Source organism: Pinus tabuliformis, chromosome 1_2 (assembly GCF_031772625.1).
Source record: "Pinus tabuliformis cultivar Carrire ecotype Pingquan chromosome 1_2, CPIR1, whole genome shotgun sequence".
Taxonomy (NCBI): domain Eukaryota; kingdom Viridiplantae; phylum Streptophyta; class Pinopsida; order Pinales; family Pinaceae; genus Pinus; species Pinus tabuliformis.
In genome coordinates this window covers 689,276,875-689,295,320 of record NC_142298.1, presented here as the reverse complement: position 1 = coordinate 689,295,320, position 18,446 = coordinate 689,276,875, and the positions used below count along the sequence as shown (strand labels likewise).

Below are 18,446 nucleotides of genomic sequence, written 5' to 3'. Positions count from 1 at the left end.
TAGCCTCCAAGGCCGATTTAATAAGAACTAATAGGCCTACCCTAGATAAAAACCTGTGATTCTAGTTGTGTAGTCTCTTTTTCACCTTGGCCACAAGCCATATCCAGTCCGCAATTTTGTAACAGTGGGGTTTGATTCAGAACCCAAGATATTTGAGCCCATCATCCAAATTAAGGCTCTGAAAAGGAAATTTCTGCGGTGCAATCCGAGCTTCCTGTGGAGTGCAGGCTGAGAGAGTGATAGTGGATTTCAATCTGTTAGGTTCCATAGCAGTGGCTGATGAAAAAAGCAACAAGATGTCATAGAATACAGTGGTGTCCCAAATGCCTCCATTGAGAAATATAAGCACGTCATCAACAAAAAGGAGGTGGGTAAGAATGCACTGGTCTGTAATTTTGAGACCCTGCAATTGCCCCTCTTTTAGCCAGGGATAATAATCGGCTAAGTCCTTCCATGACAAGGAGGAAGAGGAGCGGGGAAAGAGGGCAGCCTTGTCTGAGACCTTGTTCTGCATGAAAAAAATTGGAGGCAAAACTGTTGATCAGGATGCTGAAAGAGACAATAGTGATACAACACATAATCCATTTGATGAAGGGGAGGGGAAAGCCTAAATGGGTTAGGAGCATTCTTAAGTAAAGCCAGCTAATTTGGTCAAAAGCTTTGGAAAGATCAGTTTTGAGGATGGCTCCTTTAAGCTGCTTAATCTTGATGGAATGGAGGGCCTCCTGTGCTGTGCCAATAGCCTCTTGAATTTGTCGGTTATGCAAGAAAACAAATTGTTCAGGCGGGATATGATTTGATAAAATAGGCTTAAGGCGATTGGCTATAATCTTGGCAATGATCTTGTAGAGGCAGTTGCAGAGAGATATACGTCTGAAATCATTGAATGAGAGTGGCGAGTCCACTTTGGGAATGAGTGCGATGAAGGGTAGAGTTGATAGCCTCGTACATACGCTCAGTTAGCTTGCAATCCTCCACCACCTTAAGGAGATCTTGTCCAATGGTATAAAAAAAAAGCCAAGTAAAATTCAATAGGCCAACCATCTAGTCCCGGACTTTTGTCTTTTTTGAACCATTTTAGCGTACTTTCTAATTCTCCCATAGTAATAGGATTTGTGAGCACCTCTGCCTCGTTTGGGTCAACAAACCGAGGGAAGAGTCCAGCAATTCGAACAATTTCGGCAAGTGTGGCACCAGGGGCGGCCTTGAATAGTTTCTGAAAATGTGAATTGCCCAAGTGTGCCAATTGATGAAAAGATTTGGCGTAGTGGCCATCCTCAGATGGCATGTTCCAAATAGTGTTGTTGGCCCTTCTCCCCTTCGCATAATTGTGGAAAAATTTGGTGTTCTCATCTCCAACCTGTAACCAAATAGCCCGACTCTTGAGGCGCCAAGTTTCCTCCCGGTCTTTGAGTATTTTGGATCTCTGAGTCTCCAAATCAATGAGATTTGTTTTTGCCTCTTCAGATGTAAACCCTCGTCCTTGCTCATCCAAGAGATCTGCCAGCTTGGTTTCAATGATACTGAGAGTTTGATCATCCTGGTCTCGCTTATCCTTAGCCCATTTGATAAATAAGCTCTTTATCTCTAGTAGATTATGACAGAAACCTTCTGCAATGGATCTCCCCTGAGCAGGTGGATGAGTACGCCAGTAATCATTGACCAAATTGATGTAATTGGGGTCCTTCAACCAGGCAGAATTGAATTTAAAAGGTGCCCGAGGTTTCTGGAAGGGACCCGACAACTCCAGGAAAATAAGAGAGTGATTAGATATGCCACTAGATCCCACCCAATGTCTATAATTAGATAGGGCTCTTTTCATATGTTCCTTGATGAGGAAGTGATCCAAACGCTTGGCCATAGCTGCATCCCCTGTTCTTCTGTTGCACCAGGTAGGTTGTGATTTATTCATGGGTATATCAATCAAGTGGTGTTGCTGCAGAAGGTGCTCCATAGTATCTGATAAAGGATCCAGTTGAGCATTGCTTCCCCAAGATTCCCCATATCCAATGGAGAAATTCAAGTCCCCACCCAGAATAAGATTGTCGGAGTTGGTTAGAGTTAAGTTGAGGAGATGGTACCAAAACTCCGCTCTATTATGATAGGGGGCATATACATTGATAATTCTGAAGTCCATGCCAAGCTCCGAGGAGTAAATATCCATAGCAATGAAATCAAACCCTCCCCAAGAAGTATTGATTTTGATAGTGCGGGGATTAATGCCTAGGGCAATGCCTCCAGATCTACCAATGACATCAAGTGCATGGAAGGTCCGACCCGGTTTCAGAGATTGCAGGACAGGGATAACCTGGTTAGCCAAACCAAGGCTTTCTTGTAGGAAAATGATATCGATAGGTTCAGAGTTTAATAGTCTTCTGAGGGCTAGTTTTTTGGGAGGGCTAGCCAACCCTCTGCAATTAAACGAGATCCACTTCATGGGGGGACCAAGGAAGGGTGTTTGATGCTCTAAGAATCTTGTCAATTGTGGATTGTCTACCATGAGCCACTTCCACCCTAGCTTGCATCATAGCTTTTGAAATGAGAGAGTGTCGACCCATGGTGTTCTTGGAAATTCTAGGAGGGGAGATCAACCCAATCCTGACATGCTTAGGAGGGTGTGACATTCAGGATCGTAGATTGTATGAATGAGAATGTCCAGAGGTGGTCGAAAGATTCGGGGGAGAGGATGAGAGAACCAACCTAGGAATAGATGGTGGAGTGGTCGAGATAGATGGTTGGTGGAGTTCCAATGGGCAGGTAATAGAAGAAGAAGATATGCCTGGTATGGATGCATATGCAACATGCAAGTGTTGTGCAATACAATTTAAAGAAATAGAAGATACAGAGAAGAGGGGAGGAGGAGTACCCGATGAGCGAGCGGCTGTAGCTGCCGCCCTGGATCTTGTCATAGGCGGGGAGGGAGGACGGGGAGAGGCCGAAGTTGGCACCTGAGTTGATCCACACTCTGTTGTCATAGGACCCTTTGACCGAGGTGTCTGACCTTCAGCAGATGAAGGTGCAATAGGATCAACTTCATCCGCGGCTTTGGAGGGAGAGGCGGCAGGGCGAACCAGAGGGCATTCTTTATAGAGGTGTCCAACCTTATGACACCTTCTGCATCTGAAAGGCACCCCCTCGTAGTCCAGAATTTGTATACGCGTGAATCTTTTCCAATGCAATGTAATCTTCTCCTCCAAACCCTCTTTGGTATCCAGGTATACCAAAATGCGAGCCATTGATTTATTGCCTGAAGTAGTGTAAGTCTTGTCGTAGTCCAGAAAGGTGCCAAGCGCATTCCCAATGCGAGTGAAGATATCCTCGGACCAGAAGTGGAGGGGTAGCCCAGGCAGCCTGACCCAAAGCGGTCCTGCTCCAATTTGTTCCCGCTCAGGATCGAATAATGGGCTCCATCGCTTGAGCAATACAAGATCCATCTCGATATGCCAATACCTCGAGAGAGCCCAAGAGGTGTATTCCTCCCTCTTAAAGTTGAGCTCGAACCAACACCAAGGTAGGGTAGTAACTTTCGGGAGTTCCTTGAAGATATTCCCCCATATTTCCATGACCCAGAGGCGTAGACGGGCAACTAAATACGCTCTATCTCTGACTCTACCCACTAAAACCTTGTTTGACGTATCCCCAACTTCCCCCATTTGTACCCCCTCTCCAAAACTGAGAGACAGATCCTTTTGGGTGGCCTTAACGCACTTCAATTTTTTGACCTTACTAGAGCGAGGCATTGTCGGGTGGTCCTGTAGGGGATCCTAAGTACCCTGATTCTCTTGCTGAGGTATAGGGGCACTGACCCGAGGGTTTACCGTCGGCGAGTCGAAGCATCTTGAAGGAGAGGTAGATGGACTGGGCTCCGTCGCGATGTGAGTGAAAGGGAGGGAATTCAGCTGGAGTGGAGAGAAACCCGCCGTTGAAACAAACCCTACCGAGGTGGGGAATGTAGAGGAGGGTTGATGGGGCGATGAAACTGGTGGCAGTGAGTCATATAAGGGGGAGGGTGAGATGCAAGGGGCGAGAAGGTGAAGCGAAGCCGGAGAGAGGGGTGGCAAGTCAAGGCCGAAGAGGCAATAGAGAGTGCGGTGAACGACAAATTAGGCACAAAGGGCCGGGGTCAGAATAAGCAGGCGGAAAATCAGAGTACAACGGATATGGCGTTCCTAGGGACCGAGCAACTGTTACCTCTGGCAAATCGTTAGGGCTCGTCCAAATAGGCTCGTAGGGATTAGGGTTCACCGAGTAATCTACCACGCCTTCGTCCATATCCGACATCCTGCAGACAATCTCAGAGGCAGTGAAGGATTCGGTTCGATGACAACGAAATTGAAGGGGGAAGCCAGCCGACCGTGACGGTGATGATGACACAACAACAGAGGAGATGGCGGCGAGCAGTTATGGTTCTGTAGTCGGTGCTTATGTAAACCCCAGTCGTGCTCCCATAGCAGATCAGACCGAAGCTACATCTTTCATAGGACTACTTTCCAATGCTCTTTTTGTATTGTATAGGCGCAGGCCAAATTTGAAGTCCGCATCTATAAAATTCAAAAGCAAATCAAATTATTGGCATGGCATAATTTTTCTAAAATTGATTTTATCTCACCTTGCAGACGTGTAAGTGTCATGTTGTGCAGTATGTGTATGCTGTTCATGTCTACAGGTTTCCTTGGATGACTAGATTTATCATGTATGGATATATGTAGTGATGAATCACCCATCCTACGATGGGCTAAAGGGGTATTTAAGGGAAATGAAGGCTTCAAATTTTATTCTTAGATGCATTGATATATGAGGGGATGAATTACCCCACATTATTGTCTTTCTACAAAAATTGAAAACTATGATGTTATTCTAATGTCTACCAAGGTATGATGTTATTACCATTTTGCATCTACAACAATGTCATTAATTCTAATCTGCCAAGTGGTATCAGATTACAATGGGGATATAATATAAATCATCCATTGAAACCACTCAAAACCCATAAATACACCTATAATGGCCCCCAAAAGAAAGAGCTAGTGATTTAGGTTGGAGGCTTCTGCCTTAGAAACTCCCATCCAAGGTCAGGACCGTGGGCTTGCAAAAATGTGTTAGTTTGCATAGTCCACACCTGCTTAGAATACAACTCATCCAACATATATCGGGAAGTTCTCGAGGTTACTTGGAGACTAGTATGAGTATTGACATGTATAATGCTTGGATGAATGGAATCTTCTTAATAGTATGGAGAACATCACTTTCGAATGGGTATTTGTTGGGTCTCGATGTTTCCATTTTGGTTATCATTGGTTCATTTTGAAATTCAATGGCCTCCAAAAGAGAGAGCCAATGATTTAGGTTGGAGGCTTCTACCCCATAAACTCCCAGCGAAGGTTAGGACCGTGGGCTTGCAAAAATGTTTTTGTTTGCACAGTCCACACCATAGTATTCAAAATCATTTGGTTTGAACCAGAAACCAATCAAATCGGTCGGTTCATTGGTTGAACCCACTAGACCAGTAGGCAGACTTTGTTAGCCGCCCTCCTTTGTTGGTTTTTGGGTCAAACCGGACATAAATCAGACAGTTTATGATGGAACCGACTTGTTCACTGCCAGGCCGACCACAAACCCACCAGACACATTTTTTTGAGGCTTGTGAGGTGGTTTTGAGGGAAACTAAACGTTGTTTCCCTCAAAAAACAACCCCTCCAAGCCAATAAAAGGAGGTATCCCCTCTCATTTGCCTCACACCATCTCATCTGGAGTTTTTGTGAGCTTCATTGGGAGCTTAGAGAGTGTTATTTTTTGTTGGAGTAGTCATCTTGGAGGCTTGGAGTTGGACTTGGAGCTATTTTGGAGCTGTTAGTGGAGTTGGCATCTTCAAGAGGAGGCTAAGGTAGCTTGTTTGCATTTTCAGGTAAGGATTTTCACTTAAAAAAATTCATATTTCATTGTTGTCCATGTATTTAATTTTTTTATGTATTCTATGCTATATCAAATTTCAAGTTCAATTGTTAGTTTTCAAGTCTTAAATTTTATAGGCTAAATTTGCCTTATTTTTTTTCCAAATTTATCTTAGGTTTTTCCATTTTACTTCGCTGTATTTTTTTTTGTTTTTTTTTTTTTTAATTTGCAAATTTCTTTCATTTGTAAATTTCAAATATTTCTAGCCACCATGCCTCCAAAAGCCAAGGACATTGCATGGGCTAATTGTGATGTGATTGGTGGAAAGATGATGTGCAAATTTTGCAATAAATCTATTGGAGGGGGGGGGGGGGGGGGGGGGTATTTTCAGGTTGAATCAACACTTGGCTGGGATAAGAGGCCAAATAAAGTCATGTTATGCACCAAAGGAAGTGATAGGTGTTGTTAGGGCAGAATACCTTCCCAAGTTTGAGGAGAATAAGGCTAGGGAAAAGGCTATCCAAGAAGAAATTGCAAGGAAGAAGGAAATTGTACAAGCCATGATAGATGGTGGGTATGATGATTTTGAGATTTACGACTCCTCTTCTATCCCTTCCACCATTGACCCCTTTCACTAGTTCCTCCTGCTCTTGGGTCTTATCATCAAGACCAACAATCTAAAGGAAAAAATAGGATGAACATCCAAAGTTATTTCTCAACCTCTGCCACCACTGCCACCACTGCCTCTCCTAATCCCATTTCCTCCCAACCAAGTCTAACTCGACGCCAACCCACTTTGGATGACCATTGGAAAAAGTAATGCAAAGAATCTTCTTTTCAATACATTGCTAGATGGTGGTATGATGTAGAGATCCCATGTAATGCTTCCTGCCCACCTTATTATCAAGCCATGTGGGACTTTGTTATTGCTGCAAGAAAGGGATTCAAAGGACCTAGTGTGCATCACTTGAGGGGAACTCTTTTACAAAAAGAGATTTGTTACATTGATGAGTATTTGGCTAAGTGTGGAGAGTCATGGCTCAAAACAAGTTGTTCCATCATGTTGGATGGATGGAATGATGGAAAGAACTGCACTATCATTAATTTCCTTGTTTCTTGCCCTCAAACAACCATGTTTTTTAGATCAATTGATGCATTTGATAAGGTGAAGGATGCAAACCTTCTATTTGAGCTGTTGGATGAGATTATTCAGACAGTGGGAGAGCAAAATGTTGTGCAGGTCACCACAAATAATTCTTCAAACTATGTTCTTGCTAGAAAGATGCTACAGTCCAAATATAAGACCATATTTTGGACTCCATGTGCTACGCAACATAAACCTCATGCTTGAGGACATAGGCAAAGTGGAGTGGGTAAAAAACACTGTAGAGCCTGCTAAGTGCATCACAAAATACATTTACAACCACTCATGGGTATTGATCCCAATGAGTAAAAACACTTGGGGTAAAGAGCTTGTTAGGCCTGCAATTACGAGATTTGCAACTCACTTCCTTACGTTGCAATGTCTCAATTTTCAACAAAAAAACTTGTAGAATTTTTTTTTTTTTTTTTTTGCAGATGAATGGACTTCATCTCGGTGGGCTCATAGACAAGATCACAAAGACACCATAAAGAAAATTTTTGACAATTAGTTTTGGAAAAGGTCTGCAAAGTTTGTGAAAATTTCCGAGCCCCATGTTAAGGTGCTACAGATGGTGGATGGGGAAAGTTGGCCATGGGCTACATCTATGAGGCTATGGATCAGGCAAAGGAGCAGATACAGACAACTTACAAGGATAAATTAGCTAAAAATGGGCGTATTTGGGTGATCAGTGATAACAGATGGAACAATAAACTCTATCATCCTATACATGTAGTTGGGTACTTTTTGAACCTAAAGTATCATTATAAAGCTCGGTTAGGAGATCTGCAGGTTGGGGAGGTCAGAGATGTATTGTATGATTGCTTGGAGCGCATGGCCCCTAACCATTCCAACCAGTTGGAAATACACAGACAACTTACTCTTTTTAGTATGGCAGCAAGTACCTTTGGAAAAAACTTGACAAAGATGGCAAGGGATGTGGATCAACTAGGTAAGCAATTCCAATTTGTTTTTTTTTAACAAATTTACAATTCAAATTGTTTGTAGATACTTGTAAATAAGTAATGAAACGAACTAAGTTACTAATTAATGTCTTTTTGTGTGCAACACATTGGTGGGAGTCATTTGGTGGCCAATGTCCTCAATTGCAAAAGTTTGCAGTTAGAGTCCTCAATGAAACTTGCAGTGCTTCAAGTTGTGAGCACAATTGGTTTGTTTTTGAGTGCATACACATGAAGAAGAGAAATCGTTTGGAACAAAAATGGTTAAATGATATTCTCTTTCGTGCAATACAACCTTCGACTAAGGTGCAACCAATTGATGAACAAGATATTCTAGATCCCATTGTGTTGGACGATATTGATCCAACATTAGAATGGTGGAGGAGACTGGAAATTCCAAGTTTGATGCTGATTTTGATATTGACATGGAGTTAGGGGGGTTGATCCCAATGCAGATTTGGTAGCACCATTGGAACTAGAATTAGTAAACGAATCAAGCAAAGACAAACTAGTGGAAGGCACTAGTTGTGCAACTCGACCAACTCGTGTTTCCATTAGGTAAAGTTCTATTGTTATTGGTGCTACTATTGAGGTTGCAGATGAGGCTGAGGCATCCTCAGACTTTGATCCATATGATGTTTATGTAGCTTTTGTTGATGATCTTGTGTCTAGTAGTGGTAATGAGTTTGATCACGATGAGGATCACTATATGTACCTGTAGACTTGTAGTCTTGTAGTAGGCCAATGACCCCATAGTTTATAGCATTGTTTTTGGACTTTATAGGCCATTTAGAGCCTCATTGCTTGTTGTTGAAAATAATACCAAGGAGAGGTGTTACTAGGCATTTATCCCTTTTAGCCTAGTAGACACATTAATGACTTTTGTCTTGGTGACATTTATGAGATATATTAATGTCATGGGTGGAAGAGATACTTAAAAGTGGTATACCAGGTACTTTTTCTAATATTCAAGTCACTTGTACGTTATAAAGTGACTTTATGTGTAAAGTACATAGTTCACTTTTCTAATATTAAAGTGAGTTGAGAAAATCACTTTATGAGAAAAATAGAAAATGTGCACAACTTGAAAAAGGTACTAGGAGACTTTTAAGTAATGGGGCCAATAAATGAGGGGGGTCATTCGTGAAAAGTGATCTCAACCACACATCTTGATATTTGGAGATTAAATATCAACCATTGAATCCTAGGGTTAGGGATTCAATTTTCTCTAAAAGACAAAAGGAGAAAAGGAAGGCTCATTCTTGACTTCACACTTGAGAGAGCATGAGGAGAAGAGGAGAGGAGAAACTTCAAGAAGAGGAAGAGAAATTGTAGAGGAGAAATAGTAGCAAGCAAGGAAGCTCGAATTTCTATGAGAGACATTCACTTGGCAACTTGAATTTCGAGGAAGAGGGCAGCTACAACAAGCACAAAAATCGAGGCAAAGGAGCAAAAATTTTGAGGGAATGCCGAGCACAATTTTCAAGGAACTTGTCGCTGTCAGGCCCGAAATTCGAGGCACAAATTTCGAGACATCAACTTTCTTCTGAGCATTTTTGAGGCAACACACTAGCACAAAAATCGAGGCAATCTACCTCATGCAATGCAAAAAATGAGGCACCTTTAGGCACAAATTTTGAGGCATCTACATCACAGAAATCAAGGCCGAGTTTACACTTTTATCAAGGCAGATTTGGCACTGATATCGAGGCATACATTTTTGTGCATGAAATTTGTGAAATCTAGAAAGTATTTCAGTGGGCACAAATTTCCAGAAATTGAATTTAAAGCTTTAGCTGAAAGGAGATAAGTATTGTGTTTAATTTTATGTACTTAGACTAATTTCTCATGCAACAAATCCTCCTCTGAAGACTCGTTTTCCCCAAGAGGCTGTGGGGTTTTTCCGGGGTCACCTTGACAAAAAATAAGTGTCTCTCATGCTTGAATGCTTGCCTAAATTTAACATTAATTTCAACTGATAGGAAATGTGAAAAATAGTAGAAGTACTCTTTGAATGTTTACAAATAATGCATTCTGAAATTTATATCAGCGTGACAAAACATGTGGGTTGGGTCAAATGAACACATGCAAACTTGTAAATTGGGGTTAGGGTGCAGATCATTAATTTTCTACATGGTATCAGAGCTTAGTTGAGCCAAGTTGAGGCTCAGATCTTCATTTTCAGTCAGCTGATAAAGAGGGCAACAAGCTACCAAAGTCTTCAAACAATGAACCATACCTTTGAAACTTTGCCAGAAACACAAAGACTTCAATAGTTCAGAGGGAGATTGGTTCTAGCTTCCATACTTTCTTCATTTGGTTGGTTGTGGGATCATGGCTACTGGGTTGAGAGTAGAGGACAAATTGATGGGGGTTGAAAACTTTGGCCCATGGACAAAGCGGATTATGCTTTTACTGGAGGAGTTGGAAGTGCGGGATATTGTTCAAGCAGCTGTGCATGCACCCAATGATCCCGCTCAGCTGGTAGAGTTCACCAAGAAAAATGTGAAGGCAGAGAGGATCCTTCTAGATGCCATCAAGGATCATTTGTTCCCTCATGTTTTAGGGATGAGATATGCATATCAGATGTGGGAGTCCTTGGTCTCTTTGCACTAGAATTCTAATGAGAATAGGAAGATGGTGTTGAGACAAAAATTACGCAACACCAAGATGACGAAGATCGACAGTGTGACATCTTTCCTCACCAGAGTCTCACAGGTAAAAGATCAGTTAGCTGCTATTGGAGAGACTATTCCAGAGGAGCAGTTGGTTCACATTGCTTTAGAGGGGTTCATCGAGAAGTGGGATAGTTTTATCAACAACTTGGTGGCTATAGAGCATTTTCTTGGTTGGAGGAGGATGTGGGACAATTTCCTCTAGGAGGAGATCAAGAGAAGCATGCATAGTGGCAACAAGGGTGGTGAGGGAGGTGAAGAGGAGAATGTTGCTCTTGTGGCAAAAGGCAAGTGGACAAAGAAGATCAAGAAATGGGGAGCAAAGCAAAAGGCTAAGGAGAAGCAAAGCAAAGATAAGGGGAAGCAAAAGGCTAAGGAGAAGGACATGAGAAAAGTGAAATGCTTTGCTTGTGGAAGATGGGTCACTATGCAGTTCAGTGTCCCAACAAGAAGGGTAAGAAGAAACAAGGAGTTGCAACTACAACATATGTGGATGAGTTTGCAACTATGTTTGATTCAGAGAGTGCTTTGGTGGTGAGTTTAGCCACTCATGTTACATCTTCTCGTGCATGGTTCATAGATAGTGGAGCATCCTGCCACATGACTGGAGTTAGAGAGCACTTCACGAGCCTTTTGGAGGGTGACATTGAATTGGAGGTTGTGCTTGGCGACAACTCCAAAGTCAAGGTGGTTGGTATGGGGACAGTGTCATTTCAGAGGGAGTCATTACCTGCCCTGAAGGTGGCAAATGTTATTTATGTTCCAGGGTTGAAGAGTTTGATATCAATTTCCAGCTTGGAGGACAAGAGGTATGAGGTATTGTTCTAGAAGGGACAAGTGCTGTTGTATCCTAGAGGATCCGTATCAAGTTTGCTTGTGTGATTGGAGCTCACAGTGGGAGACTATACAGACTCTTGTTTCAACATCTTCGCGCTATGGTAGCGCAGACCAATAACAATGGTTTATGTGAGCTGTGGCGCAGGAGGATGAACCACTTGCACCATGGAGCTTTTAGGATGTTGAGGGAGATGGTTACTGGGTTGCCAGACTTCAACACTAATCATCATGATGTGTGCAGGGGGTGTGCTTTGGGAAAGTACACCAAGACACCTTTCCAGAGCAGTGACAACAGAGCTGTAGGTGTCCTTGATTTGATTCATTCTGATGTATGTGGTCCTATGTCCCATGTCTCATTGAGCGAATATGAGTACTATGTGACTTTCATTGATGACCACTCCAGGAGGACTTGGATTTACTTCCTGAAGACCAAGGATGAGGTCTTTCAGCAATTCCAAGAGTTTAAGGCTCTTGTGGAGAACCAAACAGGGAGGAAGATCAGGGTGTTGAGATCAGACAATGGGGGTGAGTACACTTCAGTAGAGATGAGAGACTTTTGTGGGAGTGTTGGCATAAAGAGGGAGCTCATTGTGCCTTATAACCCTCAACAAAATGGGGCGGCAGAGAGGAAGAATAGGACCATTGTGGGTGCAGCTAGAGCGATGCTACATGATTAAAGTTTACCTTTCTTCTTGTGGGCCAAGGCAGCTAACACTGTTGTTTACTTGCAAATCAGGAGCCCACATAGAGTCTTGGGGACCAAGGCTCCTGAGGAGATATATACCGACAAGAAGCCGAAAGTTGGGCACATCAGGATATTTGGGTGCCTTACATATTAACACGTCCTTGAGGAGAAGAGGACGAAGCTGGAACCCACAACAGAGAAAGTTATACTGATGGGTTACAGTGAGACTAGTAGAGCCTACCGTATATACCTCCTGCACAGAGGATATTGTCTTGAGGCGGGATGTGAGATTTGAGGAGGAGAGGGCTTTGAGGAGGTCTTGGGAGATTGATCAGGTAATGCAGCAGGCTCCTCAGCAGGGGGCCACACCATAGGTTTCTGGAGCATCAGGTGGTACATCAGGATTAGGAGGTTCACCTTCTTAAGGGGTGACAGTTCACAGAGCACAACTTTACCCGGTACCGAGTCACCTGGTGCAGGGTATCAGGTATAGTATCTTAGAGTTCAGGATCTCCTTTGGTTATTTCAGAGCCTTCCTCACCAGGAGGAGAGGCACCAAATGAGGATTTTCCCATACCTCCATAGGACACTACTGCAGGGAAGAGGAAGCCAAGATGGCTTCGGGAGACCCTGAAGGAGGCTCAGGACGCAGTGGGGAGACCTAAGTGGTCAGTGAGGGAGAGCAGACTGCCACAGAAATTAGGTGGCTTTGTGGCAGATGTTGTAGAGAGAGCCAACTAGTTTTGAGGAGGCCGCTAGACAATAGATTTGGAGGGATGCCATGGTGGAGGCGTATTCCTCTATCATGAAGAATGATGTTTGGGAGGTAGTGCCACGTCCTGATGGGAAGTCGGTTGTGACTTCTAGGTGGCTCTACAAGATCAAGCATGCTGCAGATGGCAACGTTGAGAAGTTCAAAGCTCGGTTTGTGGCGCGGGGGTTCTCACAGGTAAAGGGACTTGACTATGAGGAGACCTTTGCACCGGTTTCTCGTTATACTTACATTAGGGCAGTGATAGCTGTAACAACTAAGATGGGATGGAGGATTCACCATATGGATGTGAAGACCAGTGTTGTTAAAATCGCGATAAAATCGCGATTTTATCGGAAAAGCGCGATTTTTTCATTTACCCGATTCAAATCGCGATTTTTATGCATAAAAATCGCCACTTTTTTTTATAACGATTTTTATCGAAAAAATCGTGAGTTTTTGAAAATATCGCGATTTTTTCGAAAAAATCGCGATTTTTAAGGAAAAAATCGCAGGCCGTCGGGGCAGCGGGCTTTTTATATGCAAAATCGATTTTTTTTATGTCATTTTGCTGTTTGCGCGCGGAGGAGGAGGAGAAGAGGTGAGGGAGAGGAGCTGAAGGGTTTCCGTCGGATTTGGGAGCGAATCGAAGCGTTTTTAAGAGGAATCCAAGCCTAGATCACCAATTTGTCCATAAAAGAGGTATGTAGATTAATTTTTTTTGGTTTTGCTTCTATAAAAACTTTGGTTTTCATTGTTTTTAAAGAATTTTTTGAAATTTTTCATTGATTTGGGATGGGTAATTTGTTATGACTATGAGAACCAATTTGTTATTTTTATTTTCTCATTTTTTTTAAACATTGTTTATTTTTTTTGAATTTTCATTGTTTTTTGGCATTTGGTTGGGTAACTTGGGTTTAGAAATTGGGATTTTGGAAATAATTAGCTTGTAATTTTGCAAATGCTAAATTGTAATTTGTATTATCATTTATGTAATCCTAAATTCCTATTTCCTAATCCTTATTTTTCCATAGGTTTGCAAATTCAAAATTCAAAAACAAACATGCCAAGGAAATTGGATCCTTTCTGGGAATATGGTGACCCTAAAACTCCGAATGATAGACAAAACTTGTATTGCAAGTTGTGTGGAAAGGAAATATTCGGGGGGGTGTACAGGTTGAAGTTCCACCTTGCACAAATCCCTGGACGTGATGTGGGGCCCTGTCTAAAGACAAATGCTGAAATTATCCAAAAAGCCATGAGAGCATTGGGAGAATTAGAGCACACTAGAGACGCCAAAGAAGAACTCAAAAGGCAACTAAAAAGGTCAGCTGAAGGAAGTGGGCCAAGTGGCACAGGTTCTACTGCAGCGTCAGTCAATCCGGTAGCTGCATCATCATATTTTGTTCCTCGAACCACACCTGGTTCACAACCAACTATTGGTTCAATGCTAAAAAGAACTGAAAAAGAAAAAGCTGACAAGTTGATGACAAAATTTCTCCTCTGGAGTGATATTCCTTTCAGCATTATAAGGAATAATCCATTTTTCCAACCTACTGTTGATGCTATTGCCAGTGTTGGCCCGGGGTACAAACTCCCTTCTCTTCATGATTTCAGAGGCCGGCTTCTTCAAGATGAAAAGCGTGATTGCACCCAAAGATTGGAGGATTTTAGGGCATCATGGGCACAAACAGGATGCACTGTTATGTCAGATGGTTGGACTGACCAAAAGGGGAGAACCCTTATAAACTTCTTGGTTAGTTGTCCCAAGGGGACTATGTTTATCAAATCTGTTGATGCAACTCATCAAATCAAAGATGCAAGAACTTTATGTGATTTGCTGGATGTGTTTATTTTGGAGGTGGGTGCAGAAAATGTTGTCCAAGTCATAACGGACAATGCTGCAAATTATGTTGCTGCTGGTAGAATGCTTATGGACAGGCATCCTGCTTTATTTTGGACACCTTGTGCTGCCCATTGTATTGATTTGATGTTAGAGGACATTGGGAAAATTCCCTTTGTCAAAGAGGTTGTTGACTCATCAAAAAGCATCACAAAATTTATTTACAATCACACATCTGTGCTTAGCTTGATGAGAAGATTCACCAACAACAAAGAGTTGGTGCGCCCCGCCATTACACGGTTTGCGACGAGTTTCATATCTCTTCAATCCCTCTTGAATTCTATGTGGGATTTGAAGAGAATGTTTCTTTCAGAGGAGTGGCGTGCTTCGTCAATGAGCCGCAAACCAGAAGCAGAGGCCGTCTGCAGACTAGTTTCATACCAGGAAGACTTCTGGGCGGGAGTGCAGGAGGTGTGCGCTGTTACAGAACTTTTGGTAAAGGTTCTTCGGTTGGTTGATGGTGAGAAGCCCGCAATGGGCTATTTGTATGAAGCCATGGACAGGGCCAAAGAAGCCATTCGGTCCTACTATGATGACAAGGGAGATGATGGGTTCCAGAGACAACTCCTTCTATGGAACGTCATTGATGAGCGATGGAACAACACACTCCATCGTCCAATTCATGCTGCGGGGCTTTTCCTGAACCCTGCATTTTCTTATGCATGTGGGTTTAATTTTGATGTTGAGGTCGTGGAAGGATTATTAACCTGTGTCCAGAAGATGGTGAGATCTTCAGAAGAACGTATGGAGATCTCTAGACAAATTGAGCAATATAAGTTGTCAGGTGGCACATTTGGCTTTGAGATGGCTGTCATTGATAGGACGGTTAAAATGCCAGGTATTTTTTAGTTTGTACTTTGTAACTTTGTTTCAAATTTCATTGTTTCTTCAAATTCCATTTTTTTCTTATGTTTATTTAAAATTTTATTTGTAATTTTGTTGTAGACGCATGGTGGAAGATGTATGGTGGCAGAGTACCCCTTTTGCAAAATCTTGCCGTACGCATCCTCAGCCAAACATGCAGCTCCTCGGGATGTGAGCGCAATTGGAGTGTATTTGAAAAAATACACAACAAGAAGCGCAATAGGTTAACACTTAAACATTTAAAATATTGCAAATTTCCAAATAAATTTTTGAATTCATTAAAGTTTTAAACAATATTTTTTTTATAATATTAATTATTAATTATTAATTTATTATTTCATGAACTTTGTACAGGTTGGAGTCCCATAGACTTAATGACATGGTCTATGTCTACTACAATCTTCGATTGTGGGTGAAACAACTAGAGAAGACACCTGATACGGAAGCCATCTCATTGGATGGGATTGACACCACTGCTGAATGGAGGGTTGAGACCGAGAGGCCTCTCATGGATCCCACTGAGGATTGGTTAGTGCAGGATGAGGGGGAGGAGGAGGGGGAGGAGGAGGAGGAGGAGGAGGAGGAGCAGGAGCAGGAGCAGGAGGAGGAGGAGGAGGAGTTGGAGGAGCAGGAGGAGGAGGTGACACCGCCTACCCGGGCTACCCGGGCTACCACTACCAGAGGACGTGGTCTCCGTCCACCTCGGCCTCCTGTAGCTGCTACTACTAGTTCTTCAGCTTCTAGAGCACGTCAGACTCCACTGCCATTTCCACCACCACAGGCACCAGCTTCTACATCTAGAGGGAAAGAGAAAGTTGTGCCATTTTCTCGCAAGAGGGGCAGAGGAAATCAATAGGATTAGACTTTCATTTTATTGTATATGACATTATGACATGATGAGATACATTATCATATTTTTTGTTGATATTTTGAGGCTGAGTTGGACTTGGGACTCAGGACTTACTATTCAGGACATGATTCAATGTTATGTGTGATTTTAGCGCTAGAAATGATATTAAACATCTTATATATTAGTTTTTTTATCATATTTATGTGTCAATGTATTTATTTTATGTTGTAGATGGTTTAGATATTAAAAAAATTGAAAAAAAATGAATATTTTTGTGCCAAACGAGTTTTTCCCGCTTTTTTCCGATTTTTTCCCGATTTTAACGATTTTTTCCGCTTTTTTCCCGGCGCCGATTAAATCCCGATCGCGATGTGTGCAACACTGGTGAATACCACCTTTCTCAATGGTGTTATATAGGAGGATGTATACATTGAGTAGCCTAAGGGCTTTGAGTTGCATGGAAGTGAGTCTCATGTTTGTAGGCTGAATAAAGCCTTGTATGGACTAAAGAAGGCACCAAGGGCATGGTATGAGAGGATAGATGCCTACTTGCAACAACTAGGTTTCCAGAAGAGTGATGCATATCTAAACCTATATTTTGGTAGGTGACGATCCACTCATTTTGGTATTGTATGTGGATGACTTGTTTATTACAGAGGAGGACAGTGTCATCCAACATTGTAAGAGAGATTTTGCTTTAGAGTTTGATATGACTGAAATAGGGCTTATGCATTACTTCTTGGGGATGGAGGTTTGGCAGGAGGATGGGCACATCTTTGTGGGCTAGGGTAAGTATGCAAGATATATCTTGAGGATATTTCATATGGATGGTTGCAGGCCTATGGCTACTCCTATGATCACCAACTGGGAGAAGCTGCATCATGTTGATTCCGAGTTGGTGGATCCCACTTTGTATCGTTAGTTGATTGGTTCATTGACTTATCTGGTCAACACTAGACCAAATATTTGTTCTGCAGTCAATACATTGAGTCAGTTTATGATGAAGCTCGGGAGAGTACACTGGATGGCTGCAAAACATGTGTTGAGATACTTGCAGGGTACAATAGATTATGGGTTGGACTATGTCAGATGTGATGGGGTCAGATTGATTGGTTGCACAGACTCAGATTGGGCTGGCAGTGTCAGTGACCGGAAGAGCACTTCTAGATGTTGTTTCTCATTGGTCTCAACAGTTATGCCATGGTTCAGCAAGAAACATAAGTCAGTGGCATTGAGCAACACAGAGGCAAAGTACATGGCAGCTAGTCAGGCAGGATGCAAGGCATTATGGCTTCGCAAGATGCTTCATGGACTATTTGGTCAGATGCTGAGACCAACTACGATTTACTGTGACAATTAGAGTTGTATTAAACTCTCTGAGAATCCAGTGTTTCACAATTGGTCAAAGCATATAGAGATCATATACCACTTCATCAAAGATTAGGTTTAGCAAGGGGCATTGAAGGGTGAGTATATATCCACTGATGAGTAGGCAACAAACATTCTCACCAAGTCTTTGACAAGAGGCAAGCATGTCTTTTTCAGAGATAGGATGGGAGTGGTGAGCAACACCCCTTGATAAGAGGGATTGTTGAAAATAATACCAAGGAGAGGTGTTACCAGGCATTTATCCCTTTTAGCATAGTAGACATATTAATGGCTTTCGTCTTGGTGACATTTATGAGTTATTAATGTTATAGGTGGAAGAGATACTTAAAAGTGGTGTACCGTGTACTTTTTCTAATATTAAAGTCACTTGTACTTTATAAAGTGACTTTATGTGTAAAGTACATAGTTCATTTTTCTAATATTAAATCGAGTTGATAAAATCATTTTATGAGAAAAATAGAAAAGATACACAACTTGAAAAAGGTACTAGGAGGCTT

The 18,446-nt window shown here is 42.2% G+C and overlaps 2 protein-coding genes and 1 pseudogene across 2 annotated transcripts in view; all 3 read left to right on the top strand.

Annotated features, from left to right (window-relative positions):
- LOC149207617 (transcription termination factor MTERF8, chloroplastic-like) overlaps positions 1–18,446 on the top strand; it is a 44,005-nt gene that overhangs the window by 9,670 nt on the left and 15,889 nt on the right. The window lies entirely within an intron of this gene.
- LOC149207619 (uncharacterized) lies at positions 15,716–16,744 on the top strand. The gene is made up of 2 exons (XM_089393924.1): positions 15,716–15,933; positions 16,065–16,744. Exons 1-2 carry the CDS (start codon positions 15,806–15,808, stop codon positions 16,564–16,566), a joined length of 630 nt encoding a protein of 209 aa, XP_089250050.1. The 5' UTR covers positions 15,716–15,805; the 3' UTR covers positions 16,567–16,744.
- LOC149207618 (secreted RxLR effector protein 161 pseudogene) lies at positions 17,561–17,920 on the top strand (annotated as a pseudogene).